The sequence below is a fragment of the Hyaena hyaena genome, unplaced genomic scaffold (genome assembly GCF_003009895.1).
Source record: "Hyaena hyaena isolate Hyena2069 unplaced genomic scaffold, ASM300989v1 scaffold_1127, whole genome shotgun sequence".
Classification (NCBI taxonomy): domain Eukaryota; kingdom Metazoa; phylum Chordata; class Mammalia; order Carnivora; family Hyaenidae; genus Hyaena; species Hyaena hyaena.
This window is the reverse complement of record NW_024081762.1, coordinates 335,161-350,450: the sequence shown is the minus strand read 5'-3', so window position 1 is coordinate 350,450 and position 15,290 is coordinate 335,161. Positions and strand designations below refer to the sequence as shown.

The 15,290-nt window shown below is 38.7% G+C and overlaps 1 protein-coding gene across 2 annotated transcripts in view; it reads left to right on the top strand.

The window, feature by feature from the left end:
- The window catches only part of ATP6V1H (ATPase H+ transporting V1 subunit H), a 111,499-nt gene that overhangs the window by 48,939 nt on the left and 47,270 nt on the right, over positions 1–15,290 (top strand). For both annotated transcript variants that reach the window (XM_039222446.1, XM_039222445.1), the window contains 2 exons: positions 6,529–6,707; positions 9,362–9,487. In XM_039222446.1, the coding sequence (XP_039078377.1) occupies positions 6,529–6,707; positions 9,362–9,487 (305 nt within the window). The remainder of the gene's footprint in view (positions 1–6,528; positions 6,708–9,361; positions 9,488–15,290) is intronic.

Here is a 15,290-nt window from a genome sequence, read left to right as displayed (position 1 = left end):
GATATTTACACTTTTGATTTTGTGGAGGTGAAGATGCCCTTGGGTTTTAGGGCTTTTTTAAAAAAATGTTTGTTTATTTTGAGAAAGAGAGAGCATGCACATTCGTGCATGCTTGAGGGAGAAGGAGAGAATCCCTGACGCGGGGCTCAGTCTCACAACTGTGTGACCATGACCTGAGCTGAAATCTAGAGTCGGCTGGCCAACTGACTGAGCCCCCCAGGTGCCCTGAGTTTTAGGGCTTTTGAAGGGTACACTGATGCCTGATTGTGTAGGTTTGTTTGGGCAAATTCAGTTTCTTTCCTTTTTTTTTAATGTTAATTTATTTTGAGAGATAGCGAGAACATGAGCCAGGGAGGGGCAGAAGGAGAGGGAGAGAGAGAATCCCAACCAGGCTCCTCGCTGTCGGTGTAGAGCACAACATGGGGTTCAGACCGTGACCCAAGCTGAAATCAAGAGCTGGACGCTTAACTGGCTGAGCCACTGAGGCGTCCCGCAAATTCAGTTTCTTATTTCATGATCCGTTCATTCGCTTTCATTCTTTATAATGAAATGGAAATGAAATTAAAATGTTTTGAAGGGAAAATAATAAGGCTCATTGATTTGACACAGGAGTGAAGAAAAGGGGAGAATCAAGTGTGACTAAGTTCCAAAGTTCTATTATCTTGGAGAATTGAGGGAGAGGTGGTGTTTGAAGAACACAGGAGTGCTGTCCTAAGTTATTATATTGACTCTGTTGAAGTTACAGTTGAACTCACTGGTTATGATAGTACCTTAATTATGAAGTTTAATTCTTTAGTCAGCAAATGTATAGTGAAAATTACAAAGGATCATATGAACAAATGTGTTTTCATATGTTTCTTTTTTAAAATTATTTTTAATGTTTATTTTTATTTTTGAGAGAGCGAGAGAGTGAACATGAGTGAGGAAGGAGCGGAGAGAGACGGAGACAGAGAATCCGAAGGGGGCTCAGAGCTCACCACGGGGAGCCCGACACGGGGCTTGAACTCACGGACCACGAGATCATGACCTGAGCCGAAGTTGGATGCTTAACTGACTGAGTCCCGTGTTTCAATATGTTTCTAAAATTAGAAGAGATAGTAGTACAAAAAATAACTAGAAAAGGTAACAGAAAACTTAGGGAAATAATAGGTAACGTCTTAAAAAAGCAAAGGAAGAAGGGGAGTATCATAAAGGAAGAGGTTATCAGAATGTAGGGCTGCCCCCAGCTTAAGGTCTTTAACTGGTTTTCACTGTGGTCAGGGACCATATTCTAATAAGTTTCAGTTCTTTGAAATTTGAGACTTGTTTTAAATAAGACTTGTGTCGTAGTGAATGTGCCATGTGTGGTTTAAAAGAATGTATATTTTGCAGATGTATAGTGTTCTGTAAAATGTAAATTTTTTTCCTTAAATAGTTTATTGTCAAGTTGGTTTCCATATAACACCCAATGCTCATCCCCACAAGTGCCCTCCTTCATGCCCGTCACCCCTCTTCCCCTCTCCCCCACCCCATCTGCCCTCAGTTTGTTCTCAGCATTCAGGAGTCTCTCATGGCTTGCCTCCCTCCCTCTCGCCAACTGTTTTTCCCCTTCTCGAGCTTCAGCCAGTAAAATATAAATTAAAGCAGGGTGGTTAATAGTGTAGTTCCTCTGTGCACTGATGTTTTGTTTAGTGGTTCTACCAATTGCCAAGAGTGGGTGTTGTTAAAATCTTCAGCAGTTATTTATGGATTTGTCTATTTTTCCCCTTAGTTTTGCCAATTTTTGCTTTATGTATTTTGAAGCCCTGATATTCATACATTTATATGTGTTACATTTTCTCGACATAATGGGAAATTTTCCTTGAATCATTGTGAAATGTCCTTTATTATTGGTGATGCTTTTTGTCTTGATACCTACTTTATTTGAGATTAATATAGTCATGCCAGCTTTCTTGTCTTTTCTTTTAGTTTCTTTTCTCCCTTTTTGACACGCCAGCTTTCTTATGCTTCTGGTTTTCCATCTTTTAGTTTCGGCCTATCTCTGTCTTGTATTTAAAGTCTGTCTCTTTTAGACCACATGTACTTGGGTCTTGAATTTTAATCTTAATAGTCTCTGCCTCTTAACTGGAGTACTCAGCTCACTTGCGTTTAAAATAATTATTGGTATAGTTGAATTTAGGTCTACCATTGTACTGTTTCTGTTTGTCTTATCTGTTTTTTGTTCTTCTTTCTTTCATTCTTGCCTTCTCTTGAGTTAATTGGATCCTCTTTAGAATTTCATTTTAATTTTTCTGTTGACCTTTTAACTGTTCTTTGTAGTGTTTCTTTCTTTCTTTTTTTTTTTTTTTTAAATTTATTTCTGAGAGAGAAAGAGTGTGAGTAGGGGAGGGTCAGAGAGAGAGGGAGACACAGAATCTGAAGCAGGCTCCAGGCTCTGAGCTGTCAGCATAGAGCCCGACTCGGGGCTCAAAACCACAAACCGTGAGATCATGACCTGAGCCGAAGTCAGACAGTCAAGCGACTGAGCCACCCAGACGCCCCTGTAGTGTTTATTGCTTAGAGCTTGATTTGGTATCACAGTATATACATCCTTAACTTTTCCCATTAAAGTTAACATTGCACTCTGTTATATGAAATGTAACAACTTGCAGTCATACAGGTCTATTCCCTCTTTTTTATTCTATAGTTGACATATAAATATATTTACGTATGTAAAAAACCCTAAATTACAGTGTTCTAACTTTTCCTTTAAACAGTCTTGTTTGGATTATAGAAGTAAAGAGGGAAAAATAGTCTTTTGTATTTGTTCAACTATTTACCCTATCTGCCGTTCTTCCTTCTCTCCTGAAGATTCAGCTTTCCATTTGGCAGAATCACTTTCTGTCACCTGCAGAATTCCCTTCAGCTCAGGGCTCAGCAATCTGTAGTCGCTCATGGGCGAATTATGACCAGTGGTTCTTGTAAATAAAGCTTTGTTGGAACACTGCTGTGCTTGATTTTTGTTTTTTGTATGCCAGCTTTTGCATTATAAGGGCAGAATTGAATAGCTATGATGGAGCCCTCAAAGCCTGAAATATTTATTATTTGGCCTTTTTAGAAAGTTTGCCCACCCATGCTTTAGCGTGTCTTCTGCCACAGGCCTGCTGGTGACTAATTAATTTCAGTATCTGATCATTGTTTGTTTACCTTTATTTTTAAAAAATCGAGATATAATTGACATATAACATTTTACTAGTTTTAGGTGTACAACATAATGCTTCAATATTTGTATATATTGTGAATGATCTCCTCAATAAGTCTAATTAACGTCATACCACACATAGTTACAAATTTTGTCTTGTGATTAGAACTTTTAAGATCTACTTTGCTAGCACCTTTCAGATATGCATAGAGTATTATTAACTATAGTCATCATGCTCTTAGGATTTATTTATTTTATACCTGGAAATTTGCACCTTTTGATCCCTTTCACCCATTGTGCCGACGCCTCCTCCACTGCATCTGGCAGCCACCAATCTGTTCTCTGTATTTATGAGGGTTTTTTTATTTTAGTTTTTTTTAAGGTTCCACATGTAAATGAGTTCATGCAGCATTTGTGTTTCTCTGACGTTTCACTTAGCATAATGCCCCGAAAGTCTATCCATGTTGACACAAATGGCAGGATTTCTTTTCCTTTTGGCTGAATAATATTCCATTGTGTGTGTACCCCATTTGCCGTATCCAGGTGTCCATTGTTGAACACTTAGAATATTCCTGTCACGGCTGTTGTGAATAATGCTGCAGTAAACATGGGAGTGCACATAATCTCTCTGATACTCTGTTTTCATTTCCTTTGGATAAATACCTAGCAGTGGAATGGCTGAATCATATGATAGTTCTATTTTCAAGTTGTTGTTTTTTTTAATGTTTTTTAATGTTTATATTTTGAAAGACAGAGAGAGTGCAAGCAGGGGAGGGGCAGAGAGAGAGGGTGACACAGAATCCAAAGCAGGCTCCAGGCTCCGAGCTGTCAGCACAGAGCCCATGTGGGGTTCAAACTCACGAACTGCAAGATGATGACGTGAGCTGAAGTTGGACACTTAACTGACTGAGCCACCCAGGCGCCCCTATTTTCAAGTTTTTTGAGGAACCTTCATAGTGTTTTCCATCGCGGCTGCCCCAGTTTACATTCTCATCAACAGTGAACAAGTGTGCTCTTCTCTCCATAACCTTGAAAACACTTATTATCTTTTGTTTTTGGAGGTGATATTTCATTGTGATTTTGATTTGTATTTCTCTGATGCGTACTGGTATTTTTATGTACCTGCTGGTCATTTGTATGTCTTTGGAGAAATGTCTGTTCAGATCCTCTGCCCATTTTTGGTTTGGTTGTGGTGGTTATTGAGTTGTAGGAGTTCTTCATATATTCTCATATATTCATATATTTTGGATATTGATCCCTTATCAGATACATACTTTGCAAATATTTTCTCTCAACCAACAGGATACTTTTTATTTTGTTCATTTAAAAATTTTTTTTTGAGTTTTAATATAATTTCATTTAATTTTTACTGTGCAGAAAGAAGCTTTTGAGTTTGATGTCACCCCTCCCTTGCTAACTTTTGCTTTTCTTCTCTATGCTTTGGTGTCATGTACAAAAGATCATTGCCAAGACCAAGGTCAGGGAACTTTTTCCTTATATATATATATATAATTTTTTTTTTTTTTTTTGGAGTTCGACAACTTTAGTATGTGTAAGTCTTTAATCCATTTTGAGTTAAGTTTTGTGAGTGGTGTAAGATAGGGCTTCATTCTCATTTTTCTACTTGTGGTTATCCAGTTTCTTAACACCATCTATTGAAAAGACTGTCCTTTCTGCATGGAGTATTCTTTTATGTATGTATGTATGTATGTATTTTTGAGAGAAAGAGAGTGAGCACACATGCATGAGCAGGGGAGGGGCAGGGAAGAGAGAGAATCCTAAGCAGGCTCCCCCACTGTCAGTGAGGAGCCCCACATGGGGGTTGATCTCACAAACTGTCAGATTATGACCTGAGCTGAAATCAAGAGTTGGACACTTAACTGACTGAGCCACGCAGGCGCCCCCTGCATTGAGTATTCTTGGCTCCTTTGTTAAATATTAGTTGACTATATATGTGGGCTTTTATATCTGGGCTCTCTATTCTGTTCCATTGGTTTGTGTGTCTGTTTTATGCTGGTGCCATGCTGTTTTGATAAATAAAGCTTTGTAGTTCAGTTACAGAGGAAGTGTGATGCCTCCAGCTGTGTTCTTTTTTTTATCAAGATTGCTTTGGTGATTCAGGGTCTTTTATGGGTCCCTACAGATTTTAGGGTTATTTTTTCTGTTTGTTTGATAAATGCCATTGGAATTTTGATAGGGATTGCTCTCTAATTTCTATATGCTAAGCTAAATCTCTTAATGTCTTTATTTAGCATAATGATAGGAATATAATTTGCTTGCAAAAATAAATTCAAAAATCTCATAGTTTGGTATAGTTGATTTGGAATTATCATTACAGTATTGTGTGTGTGTGTGTGTGTGTGTGTGTGTGTGTGTGTGTGTGTGTAGGGAAGGCATTTGACAGATTCTTTACCATTTTGGTGTAGGTGGCTTTCTTGAGAGCTTGTTTGTTTCTGCCCCTAAGCCTGAACATCGTCTTTGCTTAGAAATACTGGTTAATCCAATGAAGAGTTTATTTTTATAAATGTAGTTGAACAGTGTAGGAGTTAGGGTGCTGACCCCACTGTGGTGCAGAAAATCCATGCATATCTTTGGACTCCTCCAGTACTTCATTATGAATAGCATACTGTTGACTATAGCCTTACTGATAAACCAAACAGCCGGTTAACACACACTTTGTATGTTATATATATTATATATACTGTAGTCTTACAATAAAGAAAGCTAGAAAAAAGAAAATATTAAGGAAATCATAAGGAATAAAAATATACTTCCAGTTCTGTACTATAATTCTTGACAAAATCTGCGAAAGAGTGGACCTGCACAGTTCAAACCCATATTGCTGAAGGATCGAGCATATTTAGGATTCCTTTGCTTTTTTCATAAGTATTCTCATAAGTAGCAAGAGATTTTTTTTTTATTACTGCTCTTTGTGCATGTGTAGGTTGATGAAAGGGGAAGAAGAGTGACTGAGAAGCTCTAGAGAAACTTGAAGAAACATTCTTTCCTAGTATCCCTAAGTACTCTAACTTATCCCTCAGTGCTAACAGATGGCAAGTTCACAGGGGTGTGCTCAGGAGCAGGGCTGTGAGAAAGGATGTGATTGATTTAATTGTAAATTAAATCAGTGTTTTGAAGCTCATCTGGTTCAGTCATTTTAAATGTGTAGTTGAGCCAAGAAGGAAGCGAGGAGTAAGAAGGACGCTTTTGATGCCGACAGGTGCTCAGGCAAGAGGTAAGGATTTGTGACACAGCCTTCGCTTAACCTGAGAGCAGAGGCGGAGAGAGCACGCAAGAGGAGGCACAGGGGTCTAAGAGTATCACATATAGGGACTTACACAGTTTTCTCATGTGTTTGTCTAACTCAGAACTTTCTGGAAAAATCGACCGAAAGAGAAACCCGTCAAGAATATGCCCTGGCTATGATTCAGTGCAAAGTTCTGAAACAGTTGGAGAACTTGGAACAGCAGAAGTACGATGATGAAGATATCAGCGAAGATATAAAATTTCTTTTGGAAAAACTTGGTGAGAGCGTCCAAGACCTTAGGTATGTTATTTTAAAAAATTCTCACAGGGTGGGTATATGGGGCCTTGTTTGACTTTACTAGTATTTTAAGAAAGTCTAAATTTATTACTAACTATAAACTCAAAGGATTTCACTAAAGCATGATGTCTTCTGTTAAGAATTGGGGTATGGGGGGCGGGGGACAACTGGCTCATCACCATGGTAACAGTTGGTTAGAGCTGTGTGTTACCTCTTCTCTTATGGGAGGTTCCTAGCGTTCTCTTGGCTGAGATCTGACTGGCTGCACTCCCACAGGGTGCTTGTGTCACTGTGGAACCCTTAAGAATCTCCCCCTGGTTTAGAATCTTTTTAAGCAGTTACTTGTTTTTAATTTGTGGAGGAGGTTTGGCCATAAATGGAAAGAGGATATTTTTCCCCATGCTTTTTTGAAGTTCCTGTTGGTATTATTTACTTTTGATATTAAAAATTATGCAAATGACGTACAATCCAGTGGGGGGAAAAAAAGAATCCTTACTTAGTTCTAGAAGGGACTCTATACCTCTTCCACGCAGTCGTCCCCACCCCCATTTTTTGTGTTTGCTTCCAAAAAAACCCTCCTAGCCCTGCTCCCCTGGCACATGTGTGCACGCACACACGCATACACATGCGTGCGCGCGCACACACACACACACGCATACACAGATGGGGTCTGCATATGCTTCTGGACCTTGTTCTTTTTTGTTGAATAATGTATTGATGATCTTTCCCGTTAACCGATGTATTCTTTGTTTCTAAACTATTGGTACACTTTTAAGAGGGACTTACTGCCGTAGAAGTAGATCTTTCTGTGTGGGTGGTGTGGGTTTGGGAGCCAGGCTGAACCCACTTGGAATTGTTTGGCTACTTGCTCCACACGTGGCCTTGACAAGCTTCTTGACTTTGCAAAGTCTCTGTTCTCCTTTTGATAAAAGAGCAATAATAATTCTAACCTTGGAGGATTTATTGTGAGGTTTCAGGTGTCCAGCAAATGCCTTCTGTATGGTGTATGTGTTCCAGAAATGTATTTACCAGATAATTCAGTGCAGCTTTTAATCCCAAGGCCCACGTGCCTCTGGAGAGAGAGGATATATCACCCATGTCAGTGGTCTATAATGGAGTTTGTGGAGGGAGGCAAATGAGTTTTGTCTTTCTGTAATTCCAAATATGAGTAACTGGATTGTAATAAAGTTGTCTGGCCAGCAGTAGACTTGGCAGTTCTTATAAATTTTATTAAGTTCATTTTTACAAATTTATTATCAGTTCTTCTGTAATCATGATTTAAGATCTCTTTTAAAAATGAGTAAGTGTTGGGGCACCTGGGTGGCTCAGTCGGTTAAGCGTCTGACTCCGGCTCAGGTCATGATCTTACGGTTCGTGGGTTTGAGCCCCACATCGGGCTCTGTGCTGGCAGCTCAGAGCCTGGAGTCTGCTCGGATTCTGTGTCTCCCTCTCTCTCGGACCCTCCCCTGCTCACGCAGTCTCTCCCTCTCTCTCAGAAATAAATAAAACATTAAAAAAAATTTAAGAAAATGAGTAAGTGTAATGATACTTAGCTTTCTAAATTATTTAATCCACATTAGCCAATTATTATTATTTTTGATTTTTCAGGTTGAATTTGGTAATTGAAAAGCTTTGCTATTTACATGAAAGCCAGTAGGGTGATGAGTACAGGTGAAAGAGCGTTGTGTCTGTTTTTGCTGTTAAAGGTTTAGGAAATTAATGTTAAACAGTATTAGTTTACTTCTTACACAGATTGGCCTCATGTTAAATGATTACTTTCTTTAGTAGGACACTCTGTTCAACTTAACCAGTAAAATTCTGTTTATATTGGTTATATACTAATTACCAATCAGTATTTAAATGGCTGAATCTTTGTTAAGATTTCACTTGAAAGAATGTCCAACCATGTCCTGTTACTGTTTGTCCGCTGGCTGACAACATTAAACATTTTTTTATAGAACGAAGCCTTGAATCATTAAGTTACTTGATACACAGAGAAGGATTTTTTAATTTGATTGCATCGCAGTTTGCTATATGCATGGAGGTTTTTGTTTTTAATTATTCTAGAATGTGTTAATTTAATCAGAGGATTACCTTCACAGTGATTGTAATCACATTGTGCAATATCATGCCCATATGTGTATTTTTAGTTGCATAATACAATATAGTGATTTGTGACATTTATAGTATTAGAATTTGCTATTTTATTTTATATTTAAGTAACATACTTTCATATAAATTCACATGAGTGCATCTAGTGGTGTGGCAAATATAGTATTTTAAGTGGCACGGTGGAGACTGCTAGATCATCAGATATTATACCGATTATACTTTATTTATTAGGATAAAGATTTTGCAAGCAAGTGCTCCTTTTAATTTCATTTTGAGCACTCCAACTTGATAGGAGTCTTGGACATTAGGACCTTGAATAAATTTCACATGACTTATTAAAGATCATTTAAGCTGTTTGAACTTTGTTTAGTGGTAGGTCGTTAATGCACAAAGGATTGCCAGGCTTTGCAGTTCAGTCATCAGTGAAGAATTTTTTTTTTCCCTATTGAGGTATAATTGAAATGGTAAAAATGTTTTGCATTGCTTAATTTGGAGTAGCTCTTCGATGTTTCTAAACTTTGAGTTCCTTAACATTTGCTTTGTAGCTCCTTTGATGAGTACAGCTCAGAACTGAAGTCTGGAAGACTGGAGTGGAGCCCTGTGCACAAGTCTGAGAAATTCTGGAGGGAGAACGCTGTGCGGCTAAACGAGAAGAACTACGAGCTTTTAAAGTGAGTCAATTTCACTACATGCTCTTCACACCGGCTGTCCCACGTCCTTGCCAACTTATCTTCATCACTCACGATAAGAAGTTTTTAAAAATCATAAAAAAGTTTTAGTTATTTCATGATTTTAATTTGTATCTCCTTCCTTCCTTATGTGGTTGAATACCTTTTCATATTCTCATCTGTCATTTGGCTATCTGTTTTTTCAGAACTGGTTGTTCAAGCCTTTAAAAAAGTGTTTTTAAATAGGGGCTCTATACATATTCTGAACAAGAGTTCTTCTATCTGTTCATCACACCTGTTTTCTTCTACTCAGTCACATTACCATCTCACTCTTAGTTTTAATGTAGCTCAATTGGATTAATTTTTTCCTTTATGGCTAGTGTTATTTTTAGTGTCCTGGTTAAGAAGTTTTTGCCTATATGGGGTCATGAAGATGTGTTTCCAGGTCATCTGCTGGAAGATTTACTGTTTAACCTTTCACAGCTAGATCTCTATTCCATCTAGAATTGGTTTTGGGTAAGGTATAAAGTAGGGATCAAGATACAGTTGTTTTCATTACGTGGATATCTAATTGAACCAACACCATTTTTAATGTTTATTTATTTTTGACAGAGACAGAGCATGAGCGGGGGAGAGGCAGAGAGAGAGACACACACAGAATCTGAAGCAGCTCCAGGCCCTGAGCTGTCAGCACAGAGCCCAACTTGGAGCTCAAACCCCCGACACTAGGATCATGACCTGAGCCGAAATCCAGAGTCAGACACTCAACCTACTAAGCCACCCCGGCGCCCCATTTTTTGGGTTATCTTATCACTTTCTTAATAGAGTCCTTTGAAGCACATTTTAAAATTTTGATAAAGTCCAATTTATTTATTTATTTTGTTTCTCATGCTTTTGGTGTCATGCCTAAGAATCCATTGCCAGAACTAGTGTTCTGAATATTTACTCCTGTGTATTCTGTAATATTTTTATGGTTTTAGCACTTACATTTAAGTCTTAAAATTTTTTTTTATGTTTGAGAGATAGAGTGTGAGTGGGCGAGGGGCAGAGAGAGAGAAAGAGAGAGAGAGAGGGAGAGGGAGAGGGAGACCCAGAATCTGAAGCAGCCTCAGGCCCTGAACTGTCAGCAGAGAGCTCAGTTCGGGGCTCGAACTCACAAACCGTGAGATCATGACTTGAGCCCAAGTTGGATGCTTAATTGATGGAGCCACCCAGGCGCCCCACATCTAAGTCTTTGATCCTTTCAAATTTTATTGTACACAATGTGAGGTAAGGGTCCAACTTCATTCTTTTGCATATAGCTATCCAGTTATCCCAGTAACATCTGTTGAGAAGGCTATTTTTCCCTATTGAATTGTCTTGATATCCTTATTGAAATTCAGTTGACCTGTAGACATAAGGGTTTATTTTTGGACATTCACTTTTGTTGATCTATATGACAATCCTGATATGAGTATCACACTGTCATGATTACTTTTACTTTATAGTACGTTTTGAAATGAAGAAATGTGAGTCTTCTACTTTATTCTTTTTTATTCCTGTATCTTATTGAATCAGTCTCCCACTTATGGATATTTAATACTATTGCCAGATTTTGCTATTATAAACAATGCAAGAATTTCTCTCTCTCCCCTCTGCACGCGCGCGCATGCACACACACACACACACACACACACACACACCATAGATTTTAATTTTTAGAATAATGTTAGATTTACAGAAAAATTGAGGGGAGTGTACAGAGAGTTTTCATATGTTCTCTCTTCCCGTTATTAACCTCTTGCATTAGTGTGGTACATTTGTCATAACTGACAAACCAATATTTATACATTATTTTTAACTGAAGTCTATATGTTACATCAGGGTTCCCTTTTTCTGTTGTATAGTTCGCTCTGTGTGGTATGTTCCGTGAGTTCTGACCAATACCCCATATCCCCTATTACCGTGTCATGCAGAATAGTCTCACTGCCCTAAAAATTTCCCGTGTCCCACCTGCTCACTCTGCCCTTCCCCCTCTCCCTGAACCTCTGGCAACCACCTGTTTCTGTCCTGTAGTTTGCCTTTTCCACAGCGTCATAGAGTTGGAATTAAATAGTATATAACCTTTTCAGACTGGCTGCTTTCCTTGGCACATTTACACCTTTAAACTTCCTTTGTGGTTTCTTGTGTGGCTGGGTAGCCCATTTCTTTTTACTTTCTCTTTTCTTTTTACTGCTGAATATCACATTGTACAGCTGTACCCCAGCTCCCGCGTTGAAGGACACCTTGCTTGCTTCCCAGCTTTGGCCGTTACTGTAGATAAAGTCGCTCTAAACATCCACATACAGGATTTTATGTGGACATGAGCTTTCAGCTCACTTGGGTAAATCTGAAGGGAGCGTGATTGCTGGGTTGTTCGCTAAGACTCAGGTTTAGTTTTAGAAGAAGGTGCCAAACCGTGTCTCAGGACAGCTGTGCTTGTTTGCACTCCCGTGAACAATGAATCAGAGCAGCGGGCACTGCACATCGCCGCTGGCACCTGGTGGTGTCAGCGTCCAGGGCGCTGCCGTCTTAAGAGTCAAGTACTTTCCAGTGCTTTCCAGTGACGTGTGGTGTTGCTCGTCTTTTTGTCTACTTACTTGCCATCTGTCCGTTTTCTTTGATGAGATGTCTGTTCGGATCTTTTAACCATTTTTAAGTTGAGTTTTATTATTGTTGAATTTTAAGAGCGCTTTATGTATTTTGGATAGAAGTCGTTTATCAGATACGTGCTTTGCGAATATTTTCTCCCCATCTCTGGCTTGTCTCTCCATGCTCATCACTGTGCCTCACAGAGCAAGAGCTTTTAATCGTGATGCAGTCCAACCTGTCAGTGTTTCCTTTCACAAATTGTGCTTTGTTGTTGTATCTAAAAAGTCACTGCCATACCAAGCTTGCCTACATTTAAGTTTTGGACTACGTTACCATCCAGCAATTGCACTACTAGGTATTTACCCAAAGAATACAAAAATAATTTGAGGGGATACATGCACCCTGATGTCTAGAGCAGCAGCAACTACATGAGCCAAATTATGTAAAGAGCCCAAATGTCCATCCTGATGATATGATATTTGTATAATGTATTTATACACACGCACAGTGGGCCATTACTCAGCCATCAAAAAGACTGAAATCTTGCCATTTGTAATGACGTGGATGGAGCTAGAGAGTATCATGCTAAGTGAAATAAGTCAGTCAGAGAAAGACACATACCATAGGATTTCATTCCTGTGGAATTTAATGAACATAGGGGAAAAATAAGAGAGGCAAACCGAGAAACATACTCTGAACTATAGAGAACAAACTGATGGCTTTCAGAGGGGCCATGGGTGGGAGGATGGGTTAAATGGGGGCCGGGTACTAAGGAGGGCACTTGTGACAAGCACTGCGCATTGTATGTTAAGTGATGAATCTCTAAATTCTACGCCTGAAACTAATACTACCTTGTATATGGAATAACTGGAATTTAAAAGCTTGAAAAAAAAATTCTTTTACTCTCATTTTAATGGGGTATGTAGAAGGAGGAGAGGTAAATACATGTGTCCAATGAGCATTTTTAGGCACACCTGTCTCTGTTGTTTATACTTATTTTCCATATATTACTGAAAATGCTTATTTAAGCATTTGGCAAAGCAAAGCGAGTGGTTGATAGATGTTGGAGGACTGATTGAGAATAGATAGGGGGAAAGTAGATTATCTTTTCGCCTTTGATGTGCTACTTTGAAGTTTTTAACAACAACAAAAGGGGTTGAATAATGTCTTTTAAACCTGGTTTTTGGAAAACTTGAATATAATGGAGGGGAGCTTTTTACAAATTATTACTAAAGCATTACATGTATCTTTATGATGATACACTTAAAGAGCCTTTTGAAGCGCACGTTCTGTTTTCTGTAATGAGGTTTTAATTTTTATGCTTCCTTCAAATTACTCTTTACCTTTTAATGACCCTTCGTGATTTTTCTGAATAACCAGAAACAATGACAGGTAGTACTTTAGTTTTAGAGAAATTTGAAGCCATTGTTTGGCTTTGGCTTTCATCTTTCTAAATTCTCTGCATGGGGAGGCTCGGCAAGGAGAGGCGTGGACACAGAAGAATTCTCTATTCCATTATTTAAAAAGCACGGTGGGGGCTCAGTCAGTTTAGCGTCCGACCTTTGCTCAGGTCATGATCTCACAGTTTGTGGGTTCCAGCCCTGCGTCGGGCTCTGTGCTGACAGCTCGGAGCCTGGAGCCTGCTTCGGATTCTGTGTCTTCCTCCCTTTCTGTTCCTCACTTACTTGTGCTCTGTCTCTGTATCTCTCTTTCTCTCTCAAAAATAAATAAACATTAAAAAAATAAAATGAAAAGCACAGTGAATACTAGGCTTCCTTTTATCTCTGGAGAATTGTACATATATCAGGCTTTGACCTATTTTTTCAGGTAATTCCAAATTTAGCAAGTATACGATGTAAGTTCATTTTTTCTCTGTCAGTTTTGAGTATAATGGTACACAGAAAATACTTTGGAATCTCTATGGTATAATTTTGAAATAAGTGTGTATTTTGAATAAGGAAATATTCTGAAATGCAAGAAACTGCACAGATGGTAATTGAAAACAAAGGGAGCAAACAGGGAGGGAGCAAAGAAGGGAGGCTAATTAAAAAGCCAAGGGAGCAAACAAGTTTTTAAAACTGAGGAAGAACATTGTGAAGGAGAACAAGAGTGAATTTGTGGAGCGATCAGTTACAATAATAATGTAAATTCTGCACTGGATTTGAACAGATGCTTTCCAAGATTCCATTTCTAGCATATGTCAGCCAGAATTCACCTTTGGTCTAGCTCCAAAGCTGTAATGTGTTGCCCTCTCGAGCCCAGTGCAGTGTCTCGCAGGACGCCTGCCTGTGGTTCATGTGGAGGTGGATTCGGCTCTTGACGATGAATCTATTGCCGACTTAACAACACTATTCTGAGAGGAGTTGGCGGAGCTCTCTTAGATTACCACAGAACCTCTGTGTTTGGACCTGTTCTGTTGAAAAGTTTTATCGATGACTTGAATATAGAAATGAAAAGCATACTTCGTCAATTTAGAAGTATTTAGAGATATTTTCATTGTTGCTGAAGATTTTCAGTGGGCCGCATGACTCTAAGGGACAGCCATTACATTCATTTTTATGCTTTCTAGACTTGATTAGAAAGTTTCTGATTCCTTCTAACATTTTTTGAGTCTGAAACTGTGGTTTTCAAATGTTAATGGAGATCTTTTTAAAATATGTATTCTAACCCAGCAGGCCCAGGGTTGGGTCTTTGTAGGCCTTTCTAAGTTTGATACTGATGTTGCTGGTTTGCAGACCCTGCTTGAGTATTAAGCTGCATGTCTCAGCTACATGGAGAGGGACTGTGTGCCAATAAAACTTTATAAACAAAAACGTAGCTGCTGGGTTTGGACTTCAGGTGGAATGTGCTAGCTTCTGGTTCAAGTATTCAGAACAGATATTCTGTTGTGCCTTTAAGGAATCTTATGTTAATATTTTCTTATTTTATAAAATAATATAATGAAACTTAAAAACGATTAACATCAAAGCACTCATATTTTGAAATTGTTAAAACGTTTCAGTTAAATGAAACTTAACTTTAGAATACCTTGCAAGTTGGCATAGCTTGAAATTAAAAAATAAATGTATGGGAAATTGAGTATATGTCTTCGTGGGTTTCTACGTGCTTGAGTTGAATGACCTGGCGTCGGGTCCAGTTGTACTCAGTGTGGACTGAGGTCACAGGTAGTGGTCCAGGTCTGCTTCAACATAGATCG